Here is a 25,865-nt window from a genome sequence, read left to right as displayed (position 1 = left end):
GCTAATGTATGTTGCTTACTGAAATAAATTTAAAAGGATTTTTGTCAAATACATCTAAATGGCACATTTCCACAGTTCAATTAAGTTTCAGAACATTTTAAATTGTCAGGGTTTATAGGGGAAATCAACATCACTATATTAAATTCTAGTGGTGTACACTTTTAAAAATCTCAATTAAAATGTAATTATTTTGCCTCCGTTTTAGATAATAGTATTTACATTTTAATAATTGTACATTATTCTAGAGTGCTTTGGCCTTACCACAAATGTCTGATAGGTGCTGTTGCTTGTTTGATAGCCACCAGAGCACCGCCCTTGTCCAGAAACCAGATACTGTACTCTTCCTCAAAAATCTGAGAGAAAACAGAAGCACAGGTGCAAATCACCCACATACACGATAGAATGTGCAGTGAAACCACGTGGTGCACAATTCTGATAAGACAAGGAATGTTTTGCCCTGTACACATTTCTTTTAATCCCTTCAAAATAAAACATACACTATCATCAGAAAATCCTGATATAGAACAAGATGTTTTATTAAAAAAAAATGGCAAATACATTCATCACTGAGGCACCACAATCTTACTAACTGCATGTTGGTACACAATAAGGATAGCACAAAACAAGCTAAGGATGGCAAATTAATTATGTTTTTTTTTCACTACGTACTTTTAAATAATAGCTACAAGTCATCTACATGAATACAATTGTTAACTATTTAAAAAAATATATTTTACAGATATTGGGAGTACTGTTTTATTTACAGTTCATAAGATTTCAGCATGGATTTAATTAATTTATACCAGAGGGGGTAGGACAAAGTAGTCTATTAATGTTACAGTGACAGAAGAATTTATTTCCATAAGAAGCAATCAAAAGTAAAACACATATGACGTTTGTGCAGGTAAACTATTTCAGCTTACAACATGAAAAAAATAAACAACAACAACAAAAACACTACTATTAGAGTTATAGCTGTTTAAAATGCAAAACCAAGAAGCAAAATACATATTTTTTTGTACAATAAACACTACAGGGATTTTTTAAAGAAAATAATAATCACATTACTTAAAAAATGCAATCTGATGTCTTTAAAAGTTTACAGGAATTTGAAAAGATTCCTGCTTAAGCTGACTCAAAGAATTTGTAATTGCTTCAGGAAAATGTCATATTATTATTTTTTACTGTATGTACAGTGCGTTAATAGAAACTGTCCAGGGTTCATTTTAAAGCAGTCCCTGAGGATGTGTTTGTAATTCTGCAGTATCTTGGCTTCAAGTAATTTGGAGCACTTGACAGATTTAGCTTAAAATGGGTAATATTTTTCTGCACTCTTTTGTTTAGTAGGAAAATCCCCCCTTGCTCCTCATACAGTATACTATTGCTAGAATATCACTAATGGTGTCTTATTAAAATCTATCATGAGAGAGGAATAAAAAAGGAGAGCCGTGCTTTATCCATATTTGTATCAATGGAATTTTTAAGTAAAGGCAAGACTTTAAAGTTGCTCTGCAAAAGAGCAATCCACTCCAAAAAATTGACGCTTCATTTTTCAGTTAGCATATGAAATACTACTACATACTTAAGTACTAGCAAATAATACACCAAATAGATACAGTAGGCATTGTTCACTGACAGTCTGTGCATTTATCAAGGGAAATGTAACCTTGAGCTAAGTATAACTATAAAGCTGACCTTGGGAAAAAAGTAGTTAGAATTCTCTACATTATATGATTATATTTAATTATATAATTGCAAATATAATAAAGCATTATTGTGGGGTAAAATAGTGATCTCATGGGCATTTAGATCTCACCTGACTCCAGTTATTTCCAGCATCTGATGATATGAACATTCCAATGTTCTTGTGTGAAAGCTCAGCACCAATATTACCTGCATAGGAAATATATCAATGTTTTGATGTGCAAAGATATTAATATATAATTATCTCAGGTTCTGGAGCTTATCCCTTTTACTATGTGCAACATTGTAGAGTAATATCAATGGATTTATTGAGAGAAAAAAAACAAAAATGTAAATAAAATAGTGTGAATTTGTAGAGGTGAAGCTGATCTCAGTAGATTATTGAATAAACCTAAAATGTCAACAAACCAAAGCTCATGTCAGGTCTTTTTCATTAATACTTATTTATTTCCCCGTGTCCCCGTTTTATATCATCCCTTCAATCCAAACATTGTTTTTCAACCACTAAGAAACATTGAAGAGACAAATCCAAACTGTCTGACCCTGTAAAGGCTGTTAGACATGTCAACTACTGTATTTCCTGTGTATGTATGTGTGTTGATACCCACATACTTGTATAATTCACTTTGTCATCTGGCCTTAAACAACACTGGGGCTGTTCAATAAATCAGCCCCCCTGTCACAAAAGCATCTTCAAATCACGTCAACATCACGTCAGACCAGGTCTTTTCAGTGCCTGTAGCAGTTACTGCTGTAGCCCATGAATATACAAGGAGCACAAAATGTCAATGCAATGCACAATTTTGGAGCAAAATTTAATTTGGAATGTTATTTTTCAATACTTTAAAACTTATATATTATAACTACAGACCATACACAGTACCTGTACATTGTTAACATAAATCTTACTGTTCGTGGGTTAAGGGGCAGGAAGTGACATTTTATAAATATGTACGTTATGCTTTTATTGATCTTATGTAGATAAGAAGAATCAAAATGCAATTAATATACAGTCTAGCACTAGTCAGTTACTACAGGTTTAATCACTCCTTAATAGTCCATGATAAATCCCAGATAACAAAGATTTTACAAATCTAATTTTTATCTCTTGACCTGAGAGTTGTTTAAATATGTGTGAATCATTGATCATAAATAGGTTTTCTAAAAAATGCTTCATACAGTATAAGAAACATTGTAGAGATAAATAAATTTTTATTTTGTTTTCCAATTATACTTTAACTTGTATTTTGGTGACAGCAGTGCCACATTACATAATAAAGTCTATTGAAGTTGTGGTTTTAGAGTGGTAAACATATTCCAAAAACAACATACTGTAGTTGTGAGAGCCCTTATATGCTTTTCACTTGATGTCTTGCACATTTTGGAATAATACAATTGCTGTCTTTTCCCTATATGAACAACAAAACAAAAGCTACTGTACATCTCCTACAGTACCACTGCATAAATTCATACAATTTGGACAGACATTAGATAACTGAAAAACTGTTTCTCCATTTTCAGTATAAGCGCCCAGACTAGACCTGACATAACCTACTGTAAGTTATCATTGATACACCTACCTGTACCTTACAAAATTACCTATGCATTTTTAGTAGATAGCTTTGTAATCATTTAGTCATGTTTTATTCATGTGAGAATAGAATGATGTATAATGATGTGGGATTCACTCAGATTATTATGTATTTTTGTACAGGGAAAGATATAAGTGTATAAATAAAAGTGCGTAATTTTATGCAAACCTTGCAAGCAGAGAGCAGTGCACATGTACCTTACCTGTAGCCACTATGATTCCTGGAGCTGAGCTTTTGCTTGAGATACTTCCAGAAGTATAGGGATTTTCAGAAATCTGCAAATGCAGATGTAGGGAACAAAATGGCTAAGGAAACAAACAGAAGTAAAAAATTAAATTGATATAAGGAGCACAAATATAAGAAAACATTATTCACATATTTATTTAATAAAGGTCATACTGTATATAACGACAGGATTGCATTCAAGGCAGGGTGGCATTTTGTCATTCAGTTGCAGTTTACTTTTCCAGGGATGACTAGAAATAAAGCACAACATTACAGGCACTGGACACATTTCCTCTTCTGGTTTTTATAATTCTTCAACTAGTCCAAGTGGGAGCTGTGCCAGCATCACACCTGAAAAAGGCTCGACAGCTGAAATGTGTTCATACTTTTTTCTACTTTTTAGCATGGACTTAACCTTCACTTGTTCCTCATATTTAAAGTATCTGTAACTTTTGAAAGAGAACTGTGTCAAAGTCAAACCTGCCTTGGAAGTACTGTAGATCTGCTCTAGGGATAAAAAATGATTTACCAAAAAGAGTACAAGAATCCAATGTAGGAGAATCAACGATAGGAGGCAGGTCAGTATTCTGTTCTAGATTCCAATAACAAAAAACCAAATGATGCTCTCTGTGACATACACAGTTGAGCAGCCGACATTACTCTTAAATTTGCATACAGTGTATTTCAAAAGAGCTCTACTGTAGACAAATACAGTACATGCATGAAGGATACTGTGTATTTATCTCCTTCTATCATGTGATAAGGCTATCGTGGTATCAACAGTATAATCAATTGCCTTTTATCTGTCATTAAAACAGGAGTTATTGAATTTAACATAAAAGCACCAAATTGGCTCTCCCAGGCCAGAGAACACCTTCAAAAAACAATTATGTCTCTCCTGAGATGAGAAATAGGGGATGTTTCCCTTCATCTTTTCAAATGACTGCATGAGTTTTTTGGTAAGGACATCAAGGACAACAGTCCTGAACTTTTCAATTTAATAGAAGAAAAAATATGCGTGCAATTAAAATGTCATGTAAATGTACTATTAAACTCAGCCTTTAACCCTTTTTCCCAAGCTTCAGTTGTGTCCTTACCTGCATTTATTCAATGACTAACCATTCTAAATTATTTCTCTAATTGTCATCCATCCCATACAATATCAATGAAAAGCTTTTAAAAGGGCACAGTGAACAAGAGAAAGGCTGGAAAGCACTCAAAAGCAATCTTAGTGAATAGGTTGGATCAAGAGCTGAGCTGTTAATTAGGAACTTTCTTTTTAAAAGATTTACTCTCCTTAGCATTGTATTTTACATTTATTTATGGAATCTACAGCAAAACAGGCAGAAAGGTTTTCTCAAGCTCTGCATTTTCCTCAAAATGATCCACTAATGCCAGCCAAATATTTAAAACACAAGAACTAATACATTAGACTATAATAATAAAAAATTAAATATAAGATAATCAAAAGCATTGGTTTACAGAAATGAATCAAGTTACGATTTAGTGATGCAAAAACCAAAGAGAATGTAAAAGATACATGGCACTGATAAACTTCTTATTAATCAAAGCAAGAAAACAAATTAATAACTAACATATTTCTCTAAAAATGTACATATGTACAAATATGTACGTATGTTTACATTTTCTAGTCATGATTTCAAAGACCTCAACTACACTGCTTCCATCCATTCATCCTTCAATATCTTCTTCACGATTAAGTCCTCTGTGGTTGTACCAGATATTAGGACATCAAGACTGCACTATTTCTGATCACATCTGAGATTCTCCATATGTCTTTTCAGAATGCATTTTTAGATCAAGCTTGCAACTTGCAATCTCTCATTAGCGGTACAATAATACTCCACACTGTGTACCATGGTACATCTTGAGTGCCTTTTATTATATTTTAGAAGACTTTTTAAATTTGAGTACAGTATGTTCAAAATTCTGATGTATTCAGATTATTTTTTTCACTCATTTGGTATCTTTGCTTTATATTATATGCACTTGAAATATGTCATTCTGTTTTTGCACTACTCTATTATTACTCTTACTTAATGTAAAATAATGTATTGTACCATGCTTGTTTGGTTTATATTAATACTTGGCAATTGATACCTTTTTCTTTATTTGTGGACTTTTAGGCACAATAAAAATACAAGGTTTGATTTTTGTAACACGCTAAAAATAAATTAGGGCTTAGTTGTAACTGGTCATGGTAACTTTTATAAATATCTAAATGTTATAATGCTTTCATCACAGAACACCTAAAACAAAGCTACCTGATATCACAGTTGTCTGAAATGCTTTCCTGTGTAATGCATATAAGCCAAATCAAAATTACTTTGAAAACTTGAAGACTTGATGGTATCAACTGGAAAATAAGCTGCATTTCTGAGAAGAGATTGTGTCTATTGATGAGTTACAAAAACAATCCTTTTTTAGGCATTGCTTTCCACTCATATTTCTTTGAATTTGCCAGCACAATGAACAGGGATATAGTACAAAATGTACCAAATTTCCCATGTCCGAGACTCCATTCTTTAATGATGTTACAAAAACAAGTAGTTTCTGGAAATTACAGGAAGTTTGGAAAAGTCACCTACTAGAACACAATGGATGTCATTGCCTCCCATGTCTGTGGCAGGTGCCTGCAGTAAACGCCAATCTCTGCCTTTGTTGTACGTGATGTAGGTCTTCACTTGGTTCTCAAGCTTCCTGTTGGCTATGAACATTCCTTTTATCCCTGCTACCTAGGAAAAATGGAAAAAGCTAAACAAAAAAGGTGGTTGGAAAGAAATTACGCAAGACATTCGGTGTCACCTTAAAAATGCTTATGACCTTTTTAACTCCACTGCCGGTTTTTGTATCAGCAGAACAACTAGAATAACAACCAAAACAACACTAATTTAAAAAGTGTCTTTTCCATGCAGGCTGCATATCTCAAGTCAAATCGAATTTGCATCTGATGGTAATTGGGAGACCTCAAGACCTGTATGAAATCAGATCCTATTGTTTTAGGAGTGGCCAGGCACACTCCTTTCCAAAAGCTCCAAAGTAAGTGGCACTAATGGGCATCACATCTGACAGTGTTGTGGGAAAGCTATGCATTGGACAGACACAGTTAATGAAACATCTATTTGGCTGACCAGAGCCGTCATTCAGGAATATAAATATTTATTATAAAAGGACATTGTTTTTTGTAGCAGCTTAACACGGGGATAATGTTGAAATTGGAAACAATGACATCCGGAAACCGCAGGTACAATATGCAGTTATCCAAGAAATCCCAAATCACTGCAGTTTCAATAAACACATCTGACATTCTGTATTTGCTATGTTAAGTCTTCAAGGGCAAATTGCTAGTTATTTTTGAATAAACTAAAATTTGGTTCTAGTTATACTACAGTATATTTTTTTAATAAGTTAGTATTTTTTGTATTATCATCTGCTCTCAGTATAAAGATACTGTACCTATCAGTAATATATGTCAATCTGTTGTTGATATGAGCAAGTCAAAAAACAGTTTGTAGTGTCCATTACAAAATGATCTTAAATTGAGCCGCAACTCAATACTCCTCTCCAATGCTCTGCAACTCAAGAAAACTACTAAATGATTTAGTAATTTAGAACTTTACAGTACAAACATAATATCAAATGAAATGGTCACTTAAATAATTCTCAAAAAGATAATGAATTATCATTTGATTTACTACCCTGTCACAGCTGTTTAATATTATAGAACATGCTATTCAATGATTAATAATTCCAATTAAAAAAGGAGAAAACGTAATATTTAAAAAATGTAATAGAATGTGAATTACGCACAGTATCTATACTGCTGAAATAACAAAAGCAAGAAGTTGCATTGCTCAGACTCTAATTTTCTTTTGTTGCTGGCGAATGAAGAAAACTAGAACTGAATCACGGAGATCAAATTAGTTTTAAATTCAAATTCAATATTGAAATTAATGAGACATTAAATCACAGATGCATACAACTGTATATGAGTTCAAGTACATACAGTATATTATATTTATATGTACAGTATGTTTAATTAAATATATATGCAGTGTATTACAAGGAACAGTGTTACGTCATCAAAATGTTGTCAACAATACAATTAATTAACATTCCCATAAATATTAAATCCTAAAAAAGATAGATTTTGAATTTGTACACACAGTCCATATCATTACAATATAAGGACCACTGAAAGGCATGTTTGAAAGAAGCTTGCACTGATAATGTTTATCACCTTAGCAATTATTAATTAGCAGATTTCAGACATTTGTTTTTTTTAAACAATTATTATACAATGAATAAACAACTGACTGGAGAGCAAAGTAGGATACTGTATATTTTAATTTCAGTGTAGTCCCTATGTGGCCATTTTAATGATCAATGTAATGAAATAAAAACCAGCTTGGTGTCTTTGATTTGGGGGACAAAAGAAAATCAAACAGCTGGACTGAAGAAAATGCTCATAAATTGTAAGAAGCACATTCAAAAGTCTGTAGAGCAAAGAGTAAATTCAGTAACAAGGAAAATGTTTCAGTCACCGAATGGCTATCTGAATGAATTCAAGAAAGTTTAATGGGCTGTAAAGTTCTGAAAATACAGTAGACTTTTTAATTAAATCTCAATCAATATGGAAAGTCTTTACAATCTGACAGAATTTACTCACTGCCATTTATTTTTCTTAGCACAACTTTGTATTGTTGCATTGGCATTTTGAGTTGAATCATTGGAATAATATTTTTGTTGTTTTTCATGTTGAATCTGAAGCTTTTATGGATTGCTTCTCTAGGTTTGTATCTCATTTGCTGTCACAGGAGCACATACAGGGTTGTAGTTCATTGATTTTTCCTTGATATCAAATTTCCTTTTTAATAAATAGTTTAAAAGCTGTGGAAGTTTGATTAATTACCATGCACTTTCCTTTACATAAGTTATAAAACAAATAAAACTACTGACACGTAGAAAATCAGAGATAAAACTATGATATTTGTAGCCGCAAAGAATCAAAAATTGAGGTACCTCTTGATATAACCTTTATGGACTACATCAATGCAGAATTTTTAATATAACTGTACCTCAATCTTAGTTGTATTTTACAAGGTATAAGTTATATCTTGAAAAATATCTTTAAAGTACTGTATCTGTATCACCCAGAATTTTGTTTGATTAATAAATAGTACAGTAGATGAGGGTTGGCCATCCCAGGTTCTTAAAACCCATAATCCAGCAGCTTTTAATGGTCAGTTAAATGATAAGTTTTATAATGAACTGGACCATGACCATGAGGATTTTGATAAATATAGCAAGTCAATAGTTTAATTTAAGTGAAAAATGTCCAGATCATTCCTGTAATTAAACACAGTATTTGATTTTATGCAAGCCTCTTGTTTCAGTGATCACAATTAAATTGTTTCAAGCATTTAAAAGCTCATGAGTTAAGAATATCCAATAAACATGGCTGATACAAATAAAACTGCATTTGCCTCTCTTTCCACCAAGCTAAATATAACAGAGTTATTATGTGAAAACTGAAATAAATGTGTATACATTTATAAACAGTGGGGGTTTACATTCCATCTGACCCTTAGTATCACATAAGACTGCATGACCATGGACACATACCTCATAGAGGTCGATCATGATGTTTCCTTCTATCCCCCTGCTGGTTTTCACATTCTCCAGGGCGAGCGTGAAATAGATCCCTCGAGTCTCCGATATGTAAAGGTTGTATGTGTCATTCTGATTCCACTCTTGCACGGCTGCAAACACCTGATTCTCATCTGTACTGATGATGTGCATGTCCTGTCAAAGGGAACTTGTTATCTCTGAGCCAGTTTGAAGAGAAATCCTGTCTGCACTGCTAGGTAAAACTGCAGTCCAGACTCCTAATTGAGTCTTAATACACCATGTCCTGGGCAACAGCACACTATCACAGAGCAAACATAACTTTATACTGCATTCTGGTATTGATTTTTTTCTGATAACATTCCTGCATGAACAGCAATCCTTTCAACAGTTTATACCACATTATCTTCACTGATAATCACACATTGTAGGAAAACCAAATACGAGGTAAAGCACTTCAGATTCAGCAAAGGAATCTATTTTGTTACTTATTCTATAATTAAACGTGACAAGGAAAAGGAACTTTTCATAATAGTAAGTTATGCTGTTCATCATCATCATCATTACTTCTTATCAGTTAATGTGACTATCAGTGTTTGAAGAAACTTTATTACCAATAAGTTTACAATTTTCAATTTGTTACTACATTATAGTCTTCAATTATTTAGGTGTTGCCAAAAGCATTCAATGTTTTATTTATTTCAGTAATAAAACTTGTCGACTTAATCAACTTAATCCAATGACCATCTACTTAGTTTTACTAAGATTCTTTTCCACCAATTTTTGTCTTCAGTTGCATAAGATAATGCACAAAAATGTGAACGATAGCAAATGCACATCTTTTGCTATCATTCATGTTAAAAAACGTCTCAGATTAGTTGCCTTGGTAGTGTCCCTGCTTTCTATCAACCAGTAATTAACTCTCTCGACAATAAAAAGATTTGGTTTTCTCCTTGAACATGGAAAATGAGCATACTGCATACAGTATCTATTCTCACTTTTAATTAATCTCCCAATGGAAAAACAATACAGACAACAGGCTATTCAGTGTCACCGGTTCAAATGGCAATACAAGTGTTAATTAATATTCTAATACTTTAGTGGCAGATATCAATTTAAGATGTCAGTTTAATTAATTTAAATTATTTTGAAGAGAATGTCCATGTGCAGCATTGCACATTGCATTGCATTGCATTAATTTCTTCTTTATGTGAAGGGTCTCACAACATTGATTTTCCATCATCTTGATTCTGTTGTTTTGCCTCAAGCAATCACAAAGTACAGCAGAAACTGATAATTTTACCTATAGTAAATAATTATTTCAGAATGTTCTTAGATTAATACTAATATTATTCACCGTGAGTCATTTTCATAGCTCAAAGAGAGTTTATCTCGAAGTAAAGATTAACGAAAAGAGATTAAAATACTAATTGTTTGAATGCAATGTAACTTCTTACTATCCATGTACAGTATGTGAACCTGGCAAAAAAAAGCTAACTATCATTAGGGATTTTAGCCAAATATTCAGTTGACATCTCCTTTCAGGATCTCCTTTCCTATCTCCAAGTATAGAGATGCTGTTTTCATGTTCATTCTCATAATATTTAACTCTGTGATGGTACAGAAACACTTATTTTCTAATCACAATAAGAACCTGTTACTATAGAGACAACAATAATTGACAATAGAAAAAATATTTTTTCTACATATTTTTTAGTCCTTTGATTGGCAGTATTTTTTTTTCAAATCTAGGATCATCTGGGATGACATTTGACACAGACATTATATGTATATATGTATACTGTATATAGATGTACAGTATATGAACTTGAAAGATAAAGCCTCTGAAATTAAAATAGAAAAGCAATTGACCTTTGCCTGCACGTTATTTCTCACAAATCAAATAATTTGTAAACAGTAAATGTGCACACACAGATTAAAGCAACAATTTTAACAATATCCAGTGGAATGTACGTTTTATTTCTCTTACTTTTGGTAGTGAGTATTTTGGTAGCTTGATGCGCGCAAATGGCTCTCGTCGATAGGATACATAGTAACTGGCCCGACCTGCTGTTGTAACCTGAAAATAAAAAATACAGTTCACTTTCTTGTCTGTTTCCTGCTGTGTTTGAAAACGAAATTCCAAGACCTGTCCATGTGATGTGACCCTGAAAAGCTGTCACTTTGTTCATACTGTACTTGAATCAGTAACAAAGCAATAAAGATAAAGCCTGTGACAGATTAAAAAAAAACCCATCATCTATACTCAATGGCTCAGATTAACCAGGTTTTGAGCTAGGAAAAATAAAGTTTAATCAGACAATAAAGTGACCAACAATGTAGCATCACTAGGCTAACAGTTTAAAAATTAAACTGTTAAAATAAAAATTAAACAAACAGAAAGACTTCCCAATCTGCTAAAATACCTCTATCCTAACTTCAAAGCTTGATCATCAACTTAATTATCTGTAGATCACATGCTAAATTTCAACTTAAAGTATTCAGCAATAGGTTATATTAGGAATTTATCTACTAGTTATTGAAAGATGTATTATTAAACATTTACAATTCTATAGGTATGCTGTTTTCAGTGATACAGTACATCCTCTTTGCATTAAGAGTAAGACTGTGGGAAATTTCTTGTACACTGTAGAATCAATACCCTCATTATACTTTGTCAAGTGAAATCTTTTAACTCCACCAAACGTGCCCACTCTCCCCTGAAGAAAGTCATCCTTATTGACGTGGTGCCTCACAAACATGTGGGCCTGTTTGTAAATGCTGGAGATAGCCCTGCACAGAATTCTAACCTGTCACTTCCTCCCAAGTCAGCGCAATAAAACTATCATCTACTCACACAAAAGGCAGTGACTTCTAATTAACAGCGGGGACACATTTAATTTATTTTCCTTCATTTCCTCCCTTATTTAAATGTGAACAAAACAAGCTGCTGGCTTAAAAACATGCAAATAAAAGAGGTTCATTATTAAACGTCCGAAACAATTAGTCTTTTTTCCCAGTGTACTGTTAACGCACTGGTCCTTAACAGAGAAGGGTGGAGAAGAGTTTGCTAATGGCAGAATGTCCTCCACAGTAGTCCTGTGTGCGATGAAGTGCAGAAGATAAAAATCAATACCAACCAGAGATGGCTGAGCTTAAAAAAGTAAATTGGGATGATCGATTTTTCTTTCTATAATCTATCATGTGTGACCCAATGTGATAAAACCAGGAGGTCTTGAATTGCTGCAAATCAAAATGGGGTTGTGGTCTGTTTTCTAGGAAAGGCTTATTGGAGCTCAGAACTGTAAGCTTTTGGGTCCTCAATGAGTCAGCACATGAGACAGGCACACGGTAAACCACCTGTCGGTCCTAAAGAGGACTCTTTTTCGCTGCTGGGCTACTGTAGATGTTCAATTTGCATTACAATTACTTTTTTGAGAAATACATTGGTATAATAGTTTTGGGTCAAAATAGGATCTTAAAATAGATGTTCACAGTATTTTATGAAAGAAGTATTCTTGCTGAAAGAGAATGAAAAGTGATGTGATACAATTTCAGAATCATCCGAATGAAAAAGCTTGCCCTTCCAGGAATTGTTTCAAATGTTTCATCTATAGATATGAAACTAGACAAAGATCCTGGTATACTGTACCTGTACTAGCCTGGGTGTTCATTTGATATTGTTTATATGTTTTCAGAATGTTCATTTAACTGAAGAATGAACTTTTCTCTGTAAGTTGGAGGTGGAAATAGAAAAGATGAACACATAAAATCAGTGTTTCTAAAACAAAGACCTGAAAAAATCACCTCTTTTATTCCTTATAGTTCTTTCCTTTATAGCGACAGAACTAAAGACAACACTCAAATTGATAACCTGTAGTTGAGTCATTAATTACAGAAAATGTGAAAGCTACTAAGCTTAATCCCATTGTGTTTTACTCACATTTACAAATCAATTTCTTGGTTCAATATTAAGAAGGGATTTCTGCAGTATGGACATGCACCATAAGCTCTGAAAAGAAAGTGCCCAGACAGTAAGTTGCTAATAGTAAGTTAAGGATATCAATTAGAGCTTCATTATGGCTGCTTTGGTGCTTTGGCAGTTTGCTTTTCAGCTTTTTCTGTACAGTATCACTTCAAAGAGACAGCTTTCTTGTCTTTGTATTTGTATATGTTACAGTTTATCTTGAAATAAAATTAAATAAAATAAATTATTTGCAGGAAAACTATCAAATATTTATGCTATAGAGCAAGTGGTGAAAATCGATAATTCAGAGATAAAAATTTGATATCAAACATTCTTGCCAATAATTAAATCTGGAAGTCTGGAAAACTGAGATGCGATATACGTAAAGTATACGCAAATACTGTACAGTACGTGTTTATTAAGCACCAGCTAAATGAAATTCAGTACCTGAATGAAGACATAGTCATCCTGAACGACAAGGGAATTTGTGTCAATGTAGCTTGGGAAAGGATGGTGTCTGTTTGGTTCAGAACATTCCTGAACCCGGCATGTTACATATTGAGCACCTAATAAGACAAAAATACAAGAATTTAAAAATAATTACATATTCTGTAACTATTAAAGCTAGAACCCATATTCACATAGAAGGAAATGTACAGTATATATGTATGTTCTGCTTCATAGAACCTTAAAGTCTTTTTATTTTGCCAATCCCATTGCCAGTAGATTTTAAGTAATTCAAAAAGTACAACTTTAATTGCTAATTAACAATATTAAAAAAAAACATTTTGGATACATTTACTGATAAGTTCAATTTTCTGCATGTTTATTCCACACAGTGCAAGAGTTACCCTCAATTTTTGAATCAGAATCTGCTGTGAAACATGGAGTAGTGGACATGCAGTATGGGAAAATGTATTGACATTTTTTTTAAATACAGAGTCTAGAACCAAAGTACAACCCATTTGTAGTCAATTGCAGTTATTAAGTGCCTATTAAGCCATTCGGAAAACTAAATATTAGATCTATATTACTGAGATCCATGGCTGAAATCGCAGCATCAACATTTTGGCAGCACCCTTGATATTGGCCAAGTATGCAGTTGTTGTTTGAATTCCAATTCTATTTTTTATTTAAGTGTGCAGAGGATATGAAGACAAGAGAAAACATTCTGCTGAGATAGGGTTTCAGGAAAAAAAAATCATTTTTGCTGGTGGCAGCATAATGATATAAGGACAGCATTATGTTGATCACATTTTGAGACCTGGGGGCAGTTTCACGAAGCAGGTTTAATGAGTTCAGAATTTCTCAAGTAAGCCAGATTGAATTAACTTGATAAGTGACTTCAGGCTTGCTCTTCACGACGGCTACTGTTTCAGTTGTACAGTTAAACCAAATCAGGCTTAAACAATTGGACTAACAGTATATTAGCGCCACACTTTAGAAGGCAGAAGGATTGAGCATTGAATCCTTTATGTGAGCCAACAAACTCTCTGTGAAAGTGCATGCGTCTTAAAACAGTGTCCACGAATTATAGCTTCTTATGTAAAACTATGAGGAGATAAAATCTGTTCTAATGATGGGGCATAATACCATAGTTGCTGCAAATACAGAGAAGATGTCTGGCAGAGAATCATTGATAAATTGAATGCAAATGTTAATTATGGAATGCTCTGAAATATCTTAACATATGACAAAACTATCACAATCAAACAATTGTGTAAGTATGTAATGGTATTACTTATATTGGCAATGAAGTGGAGTTACTCTTAAGCCATTTTGTGTTGTATAATATTGTTTCCATGCAACAATAATTGCAATCATTTATGTATGTAGTTTTGGCACAATGTGAGGAACTCAAGACAAACTATAAGAATATCACTTGAATATCATCAAGTGGTACGTACAGTAGTTCCCCTGTAGAATGAAATGTACTTAATTTTAGCCAACAAGAAAAAGTGTGAGAAGCAAAAGGCTGGAGGAGGAATCATCATCATCAACAATTGTTTTAGATCCTTTCCCCGAAAGTTGCAGAAAATCTTAAGCCAGCTAAAAATGTGACCTAATTATAATTGGAAAAAAATAACCTAAATAAAACTTAGAATCAAAATTAGAATTAATTAAAATTAATCCTAAAAAATAAAATTGGAAAAAATAGAAATAAGATTTAGAATTAATTAAATATTATATCTCTATATATTATAATTACAGTACATTATATATGAAATATAAATACCTTAAAAAAACTGGTCATCATTTAACAAGAATGATGTCTAGCTATGATGGCTCTCTCTTTGCTGTCATGCTGTTAATCCAGAGGAATGAGAGAAGGGTCATCACAGGGTATGGGTGATGGGGCGGAACTCTCTCCTTCCTAAGAGTGTAAATGTTATGTAGCACAGCACATGTGACAATGATGTCACATGCCCTGTCCGGGGATACAGTCAAACCCCCAAATGTTATCTCAATGTGTGTTCTTGTCTTTACAACAGCTGATAAAGTGAAGGTGTAACTAATCCACCTAATCTAACTAATTCAAGAAATCCATTAAATAGACCTGAAATGTACACTCTTGGAACAGAATGTTTTTCACGACACATTGTACTTAAGATTAATGATAAGGTGGTTGTTTTTGTTCAATATATTGCTCAAGTTTATAGGACATATTTAAAAACTCCTATTAAAGACAATGATTGATGGTTTTTATTTTTTATTTTTTTTGAGTAATTGATGTTCATATTTGTAAGTCTAGAATTTTATTTTTTACTTGTACATTGATACTGTAAATTGAATTTATTTTAACAAAATCAGCTTTGTTTTACCCTGAGAGGGCTTTAATGAGGATCTCTTTGCAGTCCAGAACACATATTACATTAGGAAATGCTGCAAGAAAATGTTTGAAAAATACATAGCTACAGTAAGTGGAACAGAGGTTACATGTACAGTGAATAGAACTATACAGTATATAAGAATATAACCTGCTATTTCATGAAACCCCTGTTTAATGGCAACTACTTTATTACCAGGAAACATTGTCAATGTATGCAAAAACTGTTTAGTTCATACACCATGTTCATTCTTGTGACACACTGCCACTTTAAATCCAGCAGCCATATCACCCTGCAACTCACAACTGGTAACCCACTGTAGCTAAGCAGGTGTGAGCCTGGTCAGTACCTGGATGGGAGACCTCCTGGGAAAAACTAAGGTTGCTGCTGGAAGAGGTGTTAGTGGGGCCAGCAGGGGGTGCTCAACCTGCGGTCCATGTGGGTCCTAATGCCCCAGTATAGTGACGGGGACACAATACTGTAAACAGGCGCCGTCTTTTGGATGAGACTTAATTATTCTTGGCTCTCTGTGGTCATTAAAAATCCCAGGGTGTTTCCCGCAAAGAGTAACGGTGTAACCCCGGCGTCCTGGCCAAGTTTCCCATTGACCCTTACCAATCATGGCCTCCTAATAACCCCCCTCTATGAATTGGCTTCATTGCTCTCCTCCCCACTGATAGCTGATGTGTGGTGAGCGTTCTGGCGCACTATGGCTGCCGTTGCATTATCCAGGTGGATGCTACACATTGGTGGTGGTGGAGGGGAGTCCCCATTACCTGTAAAGCGCTTTGAGTGGAATGTCAAGAAAAGCGCTATATAAGTATAAGCAATTATTATTATTATTTACTGAAGCACTCTGAGTTGCCAACACCAGTGACAAGGTATCTCAGCCCTATGGTCAAGGTTTGATGTTATCTGAGTTACTAAAAGCAGTATTACCAATGTATGGGTTTAAGAGATCATGAATGTGAAGTATACCCTGTCTGCTGAAATAGTATTTTTCACATACAAATTATCCATCAAACTGTAAAGGGTTTTGGCAATCTCTAAACTTTCTCTTTGCAAAGCTTAAGTGTCAACTCAATCCCTAAGGAAAGGTGATGTAATGCTTTCCAGTAAATCAGGGACTGACTGGTACTGTAGATGAGACAAACTCTGAACTACGAAGTCAGGCTAAGTTTGAATTAACCTACCCTGAGAAGGTTGGAATAGAAGATGTGGTGCAATAGTCACTTAACTGGAAACAATTCAGTCTTGCTTTGTGAAAATGAAAAGCCAGAGTTTTGCTAACATATTAAAGTTCTCCAGCTACTGTAACTGAATATTTTCTCTGTTTTGAAACAGCCTGATAAATAGTATATTAATCCACACATCAGTACATTATGCTGTTTGTTTTTAATGTGTCTGAGGCATGGTGATTGATCAAGGATAAATTCAAATTTCCAGCTTTGTTTAATAGCCTTGATCATGAAGATATTTCTGCCAATGGTGACTGCAAAGAAACAAAACACAACACACTAACAGGCATCCTATATAGAGTTGCTTATACCTTAAGCACGAAGCGTTAGGTTAGGAAATTTCATGTCAAAGATGCATACTGTATCAATCACCTAGCATCAATTCTTATCAAATTGTAACATTTTAACATTGTTATTTAACAAATGAAAAAATGCGTTCTCTTTTCCTTTAAAAGAAACTAATGTAAATTAAAACAAATGTAATTAAAACTAAGGGTTGAATCTTCACATCCAAATGGAAAATCCATTAATTTACATATCGTCAGTCATCCTCTGTCACAGTTTCCTTTCCCTTCCATTAAAACAACATACAATATACAACATTTTGCTATTAATAAAATAGACTGGAGTAAAAATGTATTTTTCTCCAAAACCTTCTAAGCCTCTTGTCCAGACATATACAATAGAATGCTAGGACATACTTGTAACTTGTAAGTGAGCATTTCTGAAGTGAAGCAATGACAAATGTTCCTTCAAAGGTCTTGTATTCAACATACTGGCATTCAGCCTCTTTGACGATTCTTTCTTCTCACCTGAAGCTAATTGTTGCTGCACCACTGACCTTACTTTCAAAAAAGGGCAACATTTTCCCTTTTTATTATTACCCAGAGCCCTAAACCAAACCCGGTTACCTACAATAAAACAGCAATAAAATCTTCATTTGTTCAGTATATTGATTTAGGACTTTTTCCCCTTTGCATAATTTCACATTTCATACATTACACCCAGAGCGAATAAGTTCATTTCTAATTTGAAAGTGTTAGAAATGTTCCAATGAATAAACTTACATTTTCAGTTCAAAACCCAAGGTTCACCTTTGAGGCTTCATTTGTTTGTAAGTGTATATAAATTCTACAGTGGTTGTATATCATTTCAGAATTATAAATTCTGATCAGATACACCTTCATTTATAAAAACAATACTTGTTTGAAAGCACTTGTCTACTCCTCATTTTCTGAACATCCATAGACAGTATATAAAATAATGCCTGTGGAAGACTTAGATTGTACTGACATTCAAAATTATGATGCTGACATTTAATGTATGAGGCAGATGAAGAGAAAGGCCATATTAATCAACTATCAAGCAGGCATTTATCAGTCACTTTATCTAAGCTCCTGTACCCTTGGGACACATTTTCAAACTAGAAGTGGGATTTATTCTTTGTTCACTTCCTTTGCTCTCTGTGCCTTGTAGTAGGAGGAGAAAGAGCTTTTCTTCACTGTCCATGAATTAGAATTACTCACGTCCATCATCAGTGCGGGCCTCCATGTGTACCAGATCTGACTCCTTGTCTAACCCAATTACAGACCTGTGGTGGAAGAGAAGGTGGACAAACAATGAGGAAAAGGGCCTTTGGAGAATTCAGCCCCAGTAATTGACAACTTTATTTGTGTCCCCTTGATCATCACCACAGACACTTCACATTCCCATTGCTCTCAACTGAATCCAATCTTCATCCCCCATCTGGCAGCAATTTATCATGGTTTCTCATTGTATAAAACAAAGTGGGTGGTAGGAGTAAAAACAAACACTACAAGCAAGTAAAAGTTTCGGATGCTTCGGAGATGTTTTGCATCACATGATCCTATTCCACTCATGCTTAAATTCTAACAAAACACAAAGCTCACAAAGCTTTTGCTATTTATTCACTTTCAAATCATATAGAAGTCTGATGTACGCAAGTACGACAGAGACACCTCTTTTAGCCACAGGCCTCCTGAGCAGATTTATTTGCTTAAAAGAAATGGATTTACAATTAATCTGACATTCCTGCAACAAAGCACACAGCAAAAGAAATCCTGTATTAAAACGACAGACAGCAGCTCTTTCATTCAGAAGCCCGACGTTCAGAAGATATTTTTATATTTTAAAAGCATTTTTTTTTAAGAGAGAGGATGTTAACTACAATTTCTTGTCCTCACCCCATTTGGTTGGATGGGGATGGATAGAACTTAATTTAAAGTTTTGTGATTTAGTTCACATTCAGTTCACTGTGTTTCATGTTCTTATATACAGTAGATTGTGTAAATAGGTATCACAGGGGTCAAATGATCACAATTTTGAGGGTTATGGTGTGTTTCAAGAGCAAGTAGTCATAAAACTGCTGTTTGATTCTGTAAAGTAGAGGGATATTGTTAAAACAGCAGGAATCTGTTTAGACAGTTCTGTTTTTTAGCAATGTGAAAACTGACACCTAATTAATATTCAAATATATTGCAAATATGTTTGAAATTTGCAAAAATACATAAAATATCAAATATAAGTTGAAAAGAAACAAATACAGATTAATTTTACACTGAAAACACATGCATTTTAAAATAGACGTGATTCACAGCCAGAACATTATGTATTTTACAGCACTTATGCATGACGGAAGAGTGGCAAACTAGAAATTATCTAGGCCATTCATATATTTACAGTAGACCATAGTTATGATGCAACAGCTGCATACATTCTAATTTATTTACAATTCTTGTAACCCTGCTGGTATCGTGAAGTATGTAGATGTTATATCTTCATAGATTTATAGTAATGGCTTACCAGATTACAATCCTAAATATGTATTTTTAAATCCCTTAAGGGTGGTACTGTGGGACAGTGGACAGACCTGGAGCCCTGGGTTCAAATCTGGAACTTGTGTACTGTCTGTACGGAGTCTGTACATTTCACCCGTGTTTGTGCAGATTTCCTCTGGGTGCCCCAGTTTCCTCCCACTGTCCAAATACATAATGGTAAATTAATTATTCTGGCCTTCTGGGAAAATTGGCCCTGATGTGTGTGTGCTTGTACAAGTATTGTATGTAGTCTGTGTGTGCCCTGTGATAAACTGGCATCCCATTACCTTTGGGTATAGGCTGTGGTTCCCCTGCCACCCTGTATTGGAATATGAACCGGATATGAAAATGAATGGGTGGATACATTTTTAAAAACTGCTAGTTGAAACACAGTAAACAGAGGCAACATAGGGAAAAGAAAATGAGAGATTATTTATAATAGTTCAGATCTTAAAGTTATTTTTAAAGTTATGGAATGGGGATAAATAATTTTGTGAAGTACATGCTTAATTCTGTGAAAGACAAGTTCTCTGAAGAATTTCACAGGGAATCTCCACCCCTTTAAGAAGCTTAAGAAATTATTGCATTACATTTTTTTAAAAGTCAACACCACCAAAAGATCAATGTTTTGAAAGCTTTTACAAAATTCTAAAGAGAAAGAAGTGTATAACAGTAATTTTCCAAAAAGTAAAATTGTTAAAATTATTTTTTGTGAAAATGTCAAGTTCATAGAAAGGGATGGTGTTTTTAACAATAAAATGCATAATTTGTGTATTGTTCATTACTCTCTAAATTATTGTACTGTATGAGGAGACGACAGATTTAGGCAGGATGTCAACTCTCTGTCTGAGCCATATTCCCCAGTATACTGTGGGGAATGAATGGTTACCATTAGTCACCAGACCATCAGAGAAAACAATTGCTCAGGTGATTATTTAAAAAGCAGGAACACGGGGTTTACAGTATGTAGTTTGTTTGATCTGCCGTATGGAGATCTATAGCTGAAACTATTTGGTATGATATCACAGGTGGGAAAAGTGATGGTGAAATTGTGAGTTTTTGAAAAATATTTTGGAAGAGTTTAATGTGAGTCTTGAAGTCAAACTTAGTTTTTAGATGTTTTTGAGACGTTGGACCTCATAGTGAAAGCCAGTAAGCAATGTAGCCGCCCACCTGGTGTGTTGTAGGGAATGTGCAGAAGACTTTAGCTAGCACCTTAAAAAGTAGCTTAGACCTTTGTTGTTTGTGGTGGGTTGCTTTATTTTTCTTGTACAATTTAAACAAAAGCACTGGTTTTGTACTTTATAGCTTTGTCTTCCTGAGACCTGCTTTTTAGGTTTGTTTGTTATTACACCCCAGTCCTGAGTGTCACAATTGGCTTTATCCATCACATGTAACCAATCAATGGTGTTTTGTTCTGTTTATCCTGACATAGAAAATATTAATTTACACTCCAGCATATAGTTAATTGCAGGGAATATGCTGGAAAAGATTCATATCTTGTGGTCACCATCTTTAACTTTAAGCACTTGCAGTTCTTTCAATTGTGAGTTTTAAAATTTTCACGATTAATCATATTTCTGATTGAAAGTACATGTAAAACTAAGAACAAGACACACTCTTTATGTGAAGAAGTGGGAGTATGTGATAGCTGCTAACTACCAATTTGGCAGTATGGGGTACATAGCCTCTCGTTTGTACTGTAATTGTTCTCATGTAATTCTTGGTTTTGTTTTGCAAGTATTACACTGGATGAACTCTGGACCTTAGGTATAGACCAAACAGGCCATAGCAGGTGAATGTTTCGTGCTATACTGTATCTGATTATGTAATTGGATGTAATTGAATTGTAATTATGTAATGTAATTCTGTAGTGAAATGTTATCTAATCTTTAACTATTGTGAGCTCAGATTTCAAGGAAACAATTTCAGAAATCATTTTCTGTTACGTTTTGATATGTCTTAACATTCTAACTAACCTTGGAGTTGCCATGATCTGTATTAATCTTTCCAGGAGCAGAAGCCGGATTCTTTTTTTTTTCTTAACACTTTTGAAAATGTTTTTGTTCTAAGATCAGGTTAATTAACATCATACTAGGTTAATTAGACAGATATACAGTAATTTTACTAAGTGGTATGGTAGTTAATTTAATTAACAGGATACGATTTTACGAGTCTAGGACTCTATCAGCTGGCATGAAGCATGTTCATGATAGCTACATTTAGGTGTAGTTGTGTTAGAAAAATTCTCTCTTGTTCTAAATGGATTGTTTACCTTAGATGCCCACTTAGAATTGTATGTGCTTGGATCAGATATCAGTTGTAAACTGAGATGTTGCTTCTTTATTCTGTCTGTATGACTATCCTCTGTGACTATTTTTCCTCTCCCTTGTTCTTTCTATTTGTAAACTTTCTAAAGCTGTATCATTTTTATGATATTGTAACGCTGCTCTGTAGAGGTGAAAAGGATCCGATGCAGATGCAGGAGTCGTAGGCAGGTAAGTAAGCGTACAGAGCAAAACCAGGAGCTGAGTCGTAGTCCGAAGGCGAAGGTAGGTCGAGATCCGGTAAAGGCACTGGTGGAGAACAATCCAAAATGTGAGACAGAATCGTGGTCGAAAAGAGAGCTGCAGGGTCAAATCCGAAATAGGCATAGATAGCAAACAATCCAAGGGGTGAGACGAGATCCGAAGCCCGAAGGCAAAAGGGTAGACAGAATTCCAGGAAGGCAAAAGGGTAAGAAACGCTAGGCAGAGCAACAAGAAGAGAACTCAATAGCGAGGAAGTAGATTAGAATAGTATAAATAACCCGGCGTGCCGCACGGTAGAGCAATTGCAGGTGTGTTAACTCATGCGGCGGCGCTTCTGGTACTGATTAGCTCGCTTACGCGTTGATCTCTGCTGGCTGGTGGTCGTGACAGATATCAGTGATAAACTGAACACAGTATTCTAAATGAGGGGTTACTAGTACAATATAAATTTGAGCATTACTTTGAATTCTACATTAGCTAGTGCATGTACCCAAACATGTAGAAATAAAACTATCATTTGGTTAAATGGTTCCTTGAAACCATTGCATCTTGCCGCAGTAGGAGTCCTGAGAAGACTGCTGCTGATATTTTGCAATTTTGAATGATTTTGCCACTAAAAGTGCAAGTGAAATCATTACATCCTGTATGATTGCATGGACCATTATAACAGGATTCACCCAAGCACCTGTCCACTTCAGCGAATGCTCTGAGCCTGGGCACCAAACAGGCAACAGACTGTACCATTCAAGACTCCCTGTTGCTCTTTCACATTCAACTGTGTACACTTCTAATAGAGAGTTAGGCAACCCTAATTCTTGAGAGCTGGGCTCTTGCAAAGGTCAGAGGTAATAATGAACTTGATTAGTAAAATTACTCTAAGTCATTCAGGTTTGCGATGGAATGAAAAACAGAGCTCTAATACCCTTCTCTAATAATTATTAGATGCAGTATTATAATTTACTAGCGGATGCAGGCTCCATGATGGTACTCTTATATGTGCAGCAACAAACTCCATTCCAGCAGAAACAAGATTCAGCCAAACAATTGATTCCTTCTATCCCAGTGATAGAAAGTAGAACAGGTGTTTTTCTTTTTCCATTAGGAATAATTAAATACAATATAGTTATTAGAAATGATATTCTGTTAGAACAAGCCTGATTTTATTGTTATATCAAAGGGATTGCTGCACTGGCTGTCTGTCATTTGCAAGTTCAGTGAAACGTTTTATCAGTACTGTACAGCTGAGAAACAAATTAGATTTATTTTCCTATGGTGATTCAAGAGCTTGTAGATAGCAGTATCATAACAGTATAAAACAAAAATAATCATCATAAATTGAATGAAGAAACTGTAAGGTCTCTCTTGCAGCAGACTTTCGAATCCATGCTGGACTGTGGGGAGCCTGCAAAGATCTGTGCTGAAAGATAGTGATATTGCACAGTTGTCCCCGAAGAACTCTACAGTAAAGCAAATAATATAAAGGAAACCCATCGAATCAGCATGTAACCAGCATGTTTAGGTAATTATTAAAGACACCTGTCACAAACAGTTCTTTCCGGGCTCTATGCAGACGACACGATCCGGTTGGTGAGGACACAGTAGGGAGAAAATCATGCAGGAGAAGGGTATGGAGACAGGGGGCGTGTCCAAGGAGTGCAGGTGTCCAGGGGAAGTGAGTCCGCGGCGAACAATCCATATAGAAAATCCAAACGGGTAATCAAGAACAGAGGCAAAAGTCCATGGCCAGGCAATCCATCCGGGGAGATAACGAACAGGAACCGGGTCGGAACCGGCGGGGGGAATCAGAAACAGAAAGTTAAAACCATAACAGAGCCAGACGCTGCAGGACCCGGGGTCTCACGAAACGGGATTCAATGAGGAACCTCGAGTAACGTCTACATCTGGCTTTTAAGGTGGAACTAAAGAGGGGCTGGAATAAGGGACAGGTGTGGGGAATGAAGTAAAACAAGGAAGGGCTGGAGCGCCCTTAAGAGGAGGAGTAGCGATTGTGACAACACCAAATGTTAAATAGACAACATTATTTAAAAAAAAACTAAATAGGAGTATATCACTTGTAGTACTGCCAAGAAAGAGACATTTTTTTCTAAGTCAAAGTCTAATTGAACCCTTATTCAAACATATTCATAAAGTAAAAGGGAATATGAATCTCCCTGTTGCTTACATAACTGTCAATAACCTACCAAATATCTAGGTAATGTAAAATTATTTTTATTTGAATGACTTTTTGTACAGTATTCGTTTTCATAGTGAATGGATATTTAAATTTGAATATATATGTATTTTATTACATACACACGAGAACAATATTTTACATTAAACATATGCATATTAACCAGGTTTCATCTAGTTGCAACACTTCATGATAGAGAACTGACAAAGATTTCTTATTCTGCCTTTTATAGAATTATATATGAGTTGATGGTAAATATACTCTGATAAGATGTTTAAACTGTTACCTTAATCTTTAAACTTGTGGGCTACCATAAGGCATCTAAACTGTATTTTTTTGCTAAAATTGAATATACAGTATATCATTGCAGGGAATTAATCATTCTAAAGCTAATTAACACCTCTACAAAGATCATTAGTTGGGGATAAGTAGATGGGTATTGTGTAATACGGTCTGCTTGTAGCCATTTTTAATACGGCCATTATACACAGCAAATACTGTATGGCCTTTCATTCTAGACTAAATTGGGTTTTCGGAGTAAGTGTTGAAAGAGTGGAGTGTTCTCTTTGAAGACTGTTTTGTCTTTAGCATAGACTGCTTCAAAACAGTGAAACATAAAGATGAGTACAAAAGTGGAAATAAGTAGAAGTGCATTTAAAACTGAGAATAAGAGGCGCTTCTTTACAAAGGTTTCTGAGTATTTACACCAAGAATATGAATCCACTTTACACTCAATTACAATGTTTTTGAAGCTGATACCCTGGCTTTCTACAAGAAATAGCTTGGTGAGATCCTCAGATCAGTAAGCTACTGGAAAAAAAAAAACAACTCAAGCAAACTCATTTTTGATAAATATCATTTAAACAATCTATTCATTTCACTTCTGTTCAGTTTTCATCATTATTAATATTAACCTTTAGATAACTATATTTTTTTTATTTGAGGGAAAGTTACTGAATATTGAAAGTACCTATTTAAAGTAATGGCTTGAAAATTGTCCTAAAGCACCCAATCATAGGGGAAATATACAGGTGAGAGATGTACAAGTCACAGAAAAAATACCATTTAATGTAGTTTGGTCTGCTTCAGTTTAGAACTGTATT

General features: G+C 34.5%; 1 protein-coding gene across 1 annotated transcript in view; it reads right to left on the bottom strand.

Annotated features, from left to right (window-relative positions):
- Positions 1 to 25,865, bottom strand: part of sorcs3a (sortilin related VPS10 domain containing receptor 3a) — a 273,164-nt gene that overhangs the window by 50,612 nt on the left and 196,687 nt on the right. The window contains exons 6-13 of the mRNA XM_006630827.3: positions 18,730 to 18,794; positions 13,585 to 13,703; positions 11,161 to 11,250; positions 9,168 to 9,347; positions 6,131 to 6,277; positions 3,499 to 3,601; positions 1,817 to 1,893; positions 262 to 353 (exon numbers count right to left, since the gene is read on the bottom strand). Of these exons, the coding sequence (XP_006630890.2) occupies positions 262 to 353; positions 1,817 to 1,893; positions 3,499 to 3,601; positions 6,131 to 6,277; positions 9,168 to 9,347; positions 11,161 to 11,250; positions 13,585 to 13,703; positions 18,730 to 18,794 (873 nt within the window). The remainder of the gene's footprint in view (positions 1 to 261; positions 354 to 1,816; positions 1,894 to 3,498; positions 3,602 to 6,130; positions 6,278 to 9,167; positions 9,348 to 11,160; positions 11,251 to 13,584; positions 13,704 to 18,729; positions 18,795 to 25,865) is intronic.

Source organism: Lepisosteus oculatus, chromosome 4 (genome assembly GCF_040954835.1).
Source record: "Lepisosteus oculatus isolate fLepOcu1 chromosome 4, fLepOcu1.hap2, whole genome shotgun sequence".
Taxonomy (NCBI): Eukaryota; Metazoa; Chordata; class Actinopteri; order Semionotiformes; family Lepisosteidae; genus Lepisosteus; species Lepisosteus oculatus.
Note: the sequence above shows the minus strand (reverse complement) of the source record. Positions and strands in the feature narration are given on the sequence as shown.